This window comes from Rhamphochromis sp. 'chilingali' (assembly GCF_963969265.1).
Source record: "Rhamphochromis sp. 'chilingali' genome assembly, chromosome: 5".
NCBI lineage: Eukaryota > Metazoa > Chordata > Actinopteri > Cichliformes > Cichlidae > Rhamphochromis > Rhamphochromis sp. 'chilingali'.
In genome coordinates this window covers 21,691,009-21,699,083 of record NC_137932.1, presented here as the reverse complement: position 1 = coordinate 21,699,083, position 8,075 = coordinate 21,691,009, and the positions used below count along the sequence as shown (strand labels likewise).

The following is an 8,075-nucleotide window of genomic DNA, read 5'->3' as shown; positions in this document are numbered from 1 at the left end:
TTTGTTTGTTTGTTTGTTTTTTATTCTTTTTTTGAATAATTAGTTATTTAAATGGAGCAAGAAAATTTCTATTAAGCTCCCTTTCAATGCTCATATGTGAAGCATTTATTTATTTTATTTATTTATTTTTTACCACATTGGTTTTATTGTTTTAGGCTATTGTATTCCTATTATTATTCAAGTTCACAATTTCCTTACTCAGGGGTTGCAGTTCTCATCTTATATAGGACTCTCTTAAGTGACCAGGTTCCCAATTCAACTGTTCTTCATTTACTTGGTCTAAGCTTTTTCTTATTTGTCACTTTTAATTTTTGTTACTATCATTATGTCTTTGTCTGTTATTTCTTTAAATGCAAGAGGTTTAAGAAACAATGTTAAACGTAAGGCTATTTTTTTGTTTTGCAAGCAGTTCAATTCAGATTTCTGTTTTATACAAGAGTCTCACTCAACAGAACAAGAAAAAACATTTTGGAGATCGCAATGGGGAGATGATCTGTGGATGTCCCATGGTACAGAGCATGCTGCTGGTGTCTGCATACTTAAAGGAAGATTTAATGGTAAAATCTTGAATTCTGACATAGATAAAGATGGTCATTACATTTTTCTAATAGTTGAGGCTGCACACTCTATCTATGTTTTAGTCAATGTGTATGGTTTTAACTGTCAGAGGGAGAATAAACTATATTTTGATAGGTTGGAGGAGCGCCTACTGCGCTGGTTATCTAAATATCCATCCATCCATCCATTCGCTTCCGCTTATCCTTTTCAGGGTCGCGGGGGGCGCTGGAGCCTATCCCAGCTGTCATAGGGCGAGAGGCGGGGTACACCCTGGACAGGTCGCCAGTCTGTCGCAGGGCCAACACACAGGGACAGACAACCATTCGCACTCACATTCACTCGCACATTCACACCTAGTGGCAATTTGGATTTTCCAATTAACCTATCCCCACAAGCTGGATGTCTTTGGACGGTGGGAGGAAGCCGGAGTACCCGGAGGGAACCCACGCAAACACGGGGAGAACATGCAAACTCCACACAGAAAGACCCCGGCCTGATCGTGGAATTGAACTCAGGACCTTCTTGCTGTGCGGCAACAGTGCTAACCACCGTGCCATCGTGCTGCCTATCTAAATATCCCAATTCTTTTATTATTTTTGGTGGAGACTTTAATACAGTGTTTAACAGCTATTTAGACAGATGGCCTTCTAGAAGTTCAGACTCTAACTCATTCATAAGACTGTTTGCACAAAGATTCAACTTAGTCGATTCTTGGAGGGATTCTCATTCGTCTCAGATAGCTTATACATGGTGCAATAAGTCTCAAACCAGACACTCGTGTATCATGCTTACCTCTGAATAAAAGAGGTAAGCGTGATAAAAAGCAAAAAACAAAACAGTAGCCTTACAAAAAGAACAGAGTAGCAGAACATTTAATCTTGATCATTTAATGCATTATAATAATTTACAAATCAGTGTTCATCGATATAATTTACAAACAGACAATATACATGTCTGATAAGTAAGCTAGAAGTTTAGACAAAAACATGCCAGTCCTTTTTCTTGCTGGCAGTCAAAACAACAAAACAAAATAGGTCCCAAAGTGGAATCCTGCAGGATGCCACATTTCCCTATCGAATCTGAAAAATCATTATTTAAAATTTCAGAAATCTAAAATACTGCTGGAACAAGTGAAACTACTGTGGGTGATGTTCAGGTTGCTTGTGTTTTTTACAGGACCTTCTCCAGTCTGGGTCAAAGTTGTCCCAGCTGTCCTGATTCCCCTGGTTCTCTTGGCTGCTGCTGTTGCTGTCTTCATGAGCCTTGTATATAAAAGGATGAAGAAAACTGCAGGTAGTGTGTGTGTTTGTGTGTTGCAGACCTGGCCAGCTCCTGTGGGGATGTTGAGAGTTTCAGTTTAAAATCTGATGACACGTACTGGTACTGACTTTCAGGAACAATGGAAATGTGCAGAGCTTCAGTAACTACAGAGCGATACTATGAAGATATGGGAAATAGTTGTTGATGCTAGGCTAAGAAGAAGAGTGTTGATCAGTGAGCAGCAGTAGGACTTCATGCCAAGAGAGAGTGCTATAGATGTGGTGTTTGCTGTAAGAGGCAGATGATCCATTTTGAGACCCCTAAAGGAAGAAGACTAATTTATACCCAAAAGCTCAGCCTTCAGTTCCTCACTGATGTTGTTTCTCAAGTTATGAATGTTGTCCGTGCAGTTGCCTTCAAAAGAACAAAAGCTGCCCTTGATAAGAAGCAAACATATTCATGGAGGAATGCTATACTGATAAAAATCTCCTACAAGAGGTCAAAGACATGTAGAATGAAGTGGGAAAAAAAATAAATTTCAAACTAAAAAAAAAAAAGACATCTTTAAGCTTGAATGGAGAAGACAGACATTTTCTGTCAGATATCAATAAATCCAGCACCAGTCAGGCATTATATGTATCCTATACTTTTATCTTCACACATAAAACCTGAATATATGATAGGATGAATTAACACATTGGTTATGGTTCTTTCGTTTTTTTTTTTTTTTACATATCTGATTAACAGATTTTTGGCACGCCTTTCCTGAAACAGTCTTCCCACAGATCTCTATCCCCTCCCAGTCTTCCGTGCAATAGGTGATTATGTGAGCTCCACTAAGCCACACAGCCTGCTGTTATCCACATTATAGAAAGACGTTTTTTTTTTTTTTAAAAAAAGTGATTTACTGCTGCTGTTTGCTACAGTTGATGTTCTTCTCTGCTCTCTCAGTTTGCCAGCTCAAAGCAGTGGACGTGACAGAGGGTGCAGAAAGTGTCCTGCTGCCCTTTGAATCCAAAAAATGTAAGAGAGAGGACATCATAGTGGAGTGGAAACGTATCCAAGATAAAGAAGTCAAGGCAATCGTATATGAGCAGGGTCGGACACAGCATCATAAAAACAACAAATTGTTCCGACGCCACACAGAGATGAAGAAAGACCCACGGACTTCAGGAAATGCCAGTCTGACTCTGAGAAATATTAGCTGTGAAGATGGAGGTGTTTACATCTGCACCGTCTGCGACAATGAGGGAAAGACCCTGGAGCAGCAAGTGGTGGTGCTCTTGGTTCATGGTCAGTATAAGAGAATATGACCTAAAAGCTCCTGCTGAACACATTCATGTCCATTAGTAATATTGACAGTTATATTTCTGTGAAGGTTAGTGACCTCACATGAAAATGCTGTTAGTGTGATAAAAACACAAGAACTGATGTATACTTTGACAGAAAATAAACAGAGCAGTCACCTTAATCGGAGTCATGTGACTTCATGCATTTACCAGGACTCTGTGATCTGACTCACTGTTGTGTTTCTCCTCTGCAGAGGGATGGCTGAAAACCATCAGAGCTTTGTTCCACATTGGCACAGAAAACAATGAAGACTCCGCCACTCCACTTTCTCTTCTTCCAAACTAACTCTGTTTACTGCAGTCAGTATGAGTTATCTGAAGCTTTTGGTTGATTGTTGCTTTGATTATCAGAGAAACTACTGTTTGATTTCTTCATTCAACCATTTCTATTTACACTCTGTAGACAGAAAGTGTTACAGGAAAAAATGATTCTATGTTTCTTTACCTTCTTTTAAATGTACAAAGATGCCTTTTGTCTGCCCTTTGCCTATGGTTAGATTAGTTTAGAATTATCTTTTTAGACTTTCCCAGCAAAGACATCTTGTTTCTGGGACACATTGTTTTAGATTGTTTTATCTTCCCTAGCTCTCTGCTGACGAGACTAGCACCATATATGGAGTTGTTTTATTTTATCTGTTTATTATTTGTTATCCTGTTCTCACTGTCTCTGTGCTCTGTGCCTATAAAAATTACCAAGCCACTGTGCATGGTGTGAGTTGTTCTTAGCAGCTCACCCGTGTACACGTTTGATAAAGAAAGTAACTTTGTCTCATTGTGTCTTTATTTCTCCTGGGTTTTTTACAGAGTTTTCCCCCAACAGAAATTGTCTTCTGTGGTCTGTGCACTACATTTTGGACTGGCTGTATTCTCTTGACAAGAACAACTTGTTACTTTAACTTATCCAAAACATTAATTTGCCTTTATAGGCTATAGTGTGAGTGTGTGTGTGAACAGATAAAAATGCTCAGATTAGAGCACTGCAGAAATGTGTGTGACTGGTAGAATAATGACTTGTAGTAGAAAGCTATTTAATGCTCAACTTGAATATAGGAAGGTTCTGTATAAGTACCAGTTCACTATGCATAAATGCACAGGAAAGCTCAGATGTCCAAGTTTTCCAACAGCACTTGAACAAAGCTTGCACAGTCAGAGTCTTAAAAGAGGATTTTTAAAAGAAAGAAAAGTCAGTAGATAATAATTGATACTAAAAAGACCAACAGCGCCTCCTTCAACTGACACATCACCACAGACAGGCACACAGCCCCGCCCCTCACTAGCAGCTAAACAGTGAGGTTTCAGCAGTGAGTAAAGCTCCTGTTTTAATAGTGTTGAAATATTGAAGAGTTAACATAAATGTTAACCTGGCTGCTCATTAGCAATTACCTGATAGCCACTTTACCTGTCTGTTTTGTTAAGGTAGTGGCTATGGCTACTAAATTAGATAATTTTTAATAACAATATACTATATAATGTTAAAACTGCACACAAATATAATGTAACCTGTGTGTGTCTGGTAACCCGTGCACACATTTTTTACCAATCTGTAAGTGAAAGAAAAGAATGTCACAAATATTTGTAGACATTTGTATCCACAGAAAACCTTTTAGCAGTTAGTCATCACATCTGTGTAAAATCTGTTTGAGTCATTCATGTTTAATTAGTTGGTGATGTGTCAATTTTTAATAATAGTTACACAAAAATCACTGCACATGAGTTGTATGGGTCATTTTTGCACATTTGTTACTAGCCTAATTCCTCTCTGTATGGCTCTTCATCCCCAAAGCAGCCTAAAGTTTTGTGTTTAAATGTAAGAAATATTCTATAAGATTGAGAAAACAAAAACTGATTGAAAGACTAAAGTGCTTCATGTTAGGGTTAAAAGACAAACGGGATAATTAACAAAGACACTAACAACACAAACTGTGCACATTAATTTATAAAATTTATATAAAAAACTGCGAATGGGGAAAAAATGGCAATGAATTGAACCATTAAATGTTGGACAAGGGGCATATAATTGGCTATTCATTCGAGGCTATGCTCCTTTTTAATCAGTGGAGTAGATATGGACATTGTTTAAAAAAAAAAAAAAAAGGTCAATGACTCTAACTGAAGTACTATGTAGCTGTCACGGTTCTGGGTCCGTTGGACCCAGTATTTTGAGTTTATTATGTTTTGGATTAATTTTGCATCATGGATTGTTTTCTTGTTTTCTTGTTCTCTTGTTGTGCTTGTGATGATTATTATTTGAGTTTCATGTTTCTGTTATCCATGTTTTAGGAATTGTGGTTTCATGCATAGTTCAGTTCATTTTTCAGTTAGAAAAAGCATGAAACTTGTTATCAGAGGTAGAGATTCCTAACAAAGAGTTTTGCACTTTCATTTGATAACACATACTGTTTATGTATATTTAACATCACATGCTGACACAAAGGATTATGGTATAACTATAATTAACACAGCTTGTGTAGTCTTTAAATAGATGAGTGTTTTTAAGAGCACATTATTTTTTCTAATTCAGCAGTTAATATAAGCACTGTATGTTTATTTCAAAGATAATAATTAAAAACACTCCTTGTAATTCATTAAAATCAGATCAACTTTTATTTTCAAAGGTAAATAAAGTATATCAGCCAACATACTGGACAATGTTCTGCTGAACAACACACATATTACCAATATTGTAGCTGGTGTTATCTGGTAAGAATGTGTTGAGTTTTTTGGTCTAAATAACCCAAAATGTGATGTCCACATATGTGGACGTCAGGTCCAAGGAGGTTAAGGATGGTTTGTTTGTCCGTCTAGGCATTACTGCTTGAATTACTGTCATGAATTTAGGTCAGGGGTCCCCAACTCCAGGCCTCGAGGGCCAGTGTCCTGCAGGTTTTAGATCTCACTCTGGGTCTACACACCTGAATCAAATGATTAGTTCATTACCAGGCCTCTGGAGAACTGCAAAACATGTTGAGGAGGTAATTTAGCCATTCGAATTAGCTGTGTTCAATCAAGGACACATTTAAAAACTGCAGGACACTGGCCCTCGAGGCTTGGAGTTGGGGACCCCTGATTTAGGTGATCCAAATACAATTGCCTGAAGAAAGTGTTTAACATTGTCCAAACTTCCCTCAAGTACAGTGGCTATCGATGTGGGTTGGAGATGCAATGACCTTGAACCTGCAGGTGACCACACCATCTGTGACGAAGGGCTCATCTCTTCTTTTTGCTATAGATTTCCTGCATGGAAACAATTGCATGCTTTACAAACTAAACTTGCTCTACCCATTTCATTTATCTGCGACCGGGTCGCGGGGACAGCAGTCTAAGCAGAAAACTTCAGACCTCCCTCTCCAGCTTATCCATGGTAACTCCTTCAGGTCCTGGGTCTGATCGAGGGCCTCCTCCCGGTGGTACACGGCCAGTACACCTCACCAGGGAGACGCCCAGAAGGAATCCTTGTCAGATGCCAGAACCACCTTAGCCAGGTCAGGAATCAGGATGAGGAGGAAATTAGGTCAGATCAGTGCAGGTTTTCGCACTGCTCAATATTTCCAAAATACATTTGTAACCAAATAACTTTGAAAACATATGTTTTTTTTGTTTGATTTTTTTTAAGAAAAGAAAAATCAGAGAGTGGGGCTGGAAAGACAGCTTTGCTCAACAGGTTACAGTAGATCAGATGCCACCTACTTTTCATGACAATCTTTTTTTTATGGCATTGTAACAGGGCGGCCATTTGCCATTCTTTACAGGCATAAATCTTTCCTTTGGTAATTGATCAGTAAATCTCACTGCATATAAATTCAGCTTACTGTTATAATTTCATGAGTAAAGCTGCTCAGGTGATTTAATTGCGTAAATGAAGTAAATGTTGAACTTTGTTGCAATTTCTGTTTTAAATCAATAGTCCATGTTTTGATTTAGTTTTGCAAGTTGCTGATTCAACACAGATCCTCTGCTATGGGTGAAACCTGCCTCTGAGTTTTTCATCACTTCACCAGAACAGTGTCAGGCAATCATTGAGAAACTGGGATTAGCGTATGTGACGGTACAGAAATGCAAGCGCCAGGCACAGAATGAATAAGAGGCTTTGATGTATCTAAATCCAGACTTTAGTCTGAATTTTTGCTAACTATAATCAAAATATCTACTCTCTTATTAACCGCTGGATGTAAAATAATATATACAAAAGAAAAAATTCTGAATCACATTTAGTGATTTGATTACCACAATGAGTGATCCACAATTTAGGATTCAGGCATTTGTTTTAGTTCAATATCGCAATCATTCTATGATTAGTTTACAGAACCAGCAGTTAGCAGCAATAACTTCAGCTGCTTAAATTAATTGACATTTGCAAGCATTCCTTTAAACACAGCATTTCAGTCAGGTTAAGGACTGGACTACCATGCTATAGATTTGCTGCGGTGCTTGGGGTCATTATCATGTTGCATGGTGTAATTTAGGAGAAGCTTTAGCTGTCAGAAAGACAGCCTCACTTTGGACTCTAGAAAACTTTGGCATACAGAGGAGTTCATCGACTGCAAGGTGCCCATCTCTTGTGGCTGCAGGACGAGCTCACATCACCATCCTTGAACCAGCATGCTTGACAGTTGGTTTGAGGTGTTTGTCCTGTGTTTGGGTCCTCTTGGAGGAGCTCCTTACACTCCATCTTATGTCATGCAGAGACACATCTTCTATAATTATAACTGAGAAGATGGAAGACGATGTCATTAACTAAGAATTGATTTCTAAAATGTCATCAACTAGCTTGCTGACTGTTGCATAAGTAGCAAATAATCCTGCTCATCTTTATTACTATTAGTGCTATGAGTCGGTTTTCTTAAAAGCTTAGTTTTCTTTCACATAGCATGTGAAACCAATTTCTTGCCATTTTATGCAGGTAAACTG

The 8,075-nt window shown here is 38.3% G+C and overlaps 1 protein-coding gene across 1 annotated transcript; it reads left to right on the top strand.

Annotated features, from left to right (window-relative positions):
* Positions 1–459: 459 nt before the first annotated feature.
* On the top strand, positions 460–3,978 carry LOC308397396 (uncharacterized protein). The gene is made up of 4 exons (XM_080883286.1): positions 460–557; positions 1,735–1,851; positions 2,770–3,111; positions 3,362–3,978. Exons 1-4 carry the CDS (start codon positions 500–502, stop codon positions 3,451–3,453), a joined length of 609 nt encoding a protein of 202 aa, XP_080739412.1. The 5' UTR covers positions 460–499; the 3' UTR covers positions 3,454–3,978.
* Positions 3,979–8,075: the final 4,097 nt, after the last annotated feature.

Bases quoted from the DNA above. Each gene is read 5' to 3' on its own strand.
- LOC308397396 (XM_080883286.1), top strand. From the start codon at position 500: ATGTCCCATGGTACAGAGCATGCTGCTGGTGTCTGCATACTTAAAGGA. The intron at 558-1,734 runs GTAAAATCTTGA...TGTTTTTTACAG, and splicing joins ACTTAAAGGAAGATTTAATG to GACCTTCTCCAGTCTGGGTC. The intron at 3,112-3,361 runs GTCAGTATAAGA...TCTCCTCTGCAG, and splicing joins GGTGGTGCTCTTGGTTCATG to AGGGATGGCTGAAAACCATC.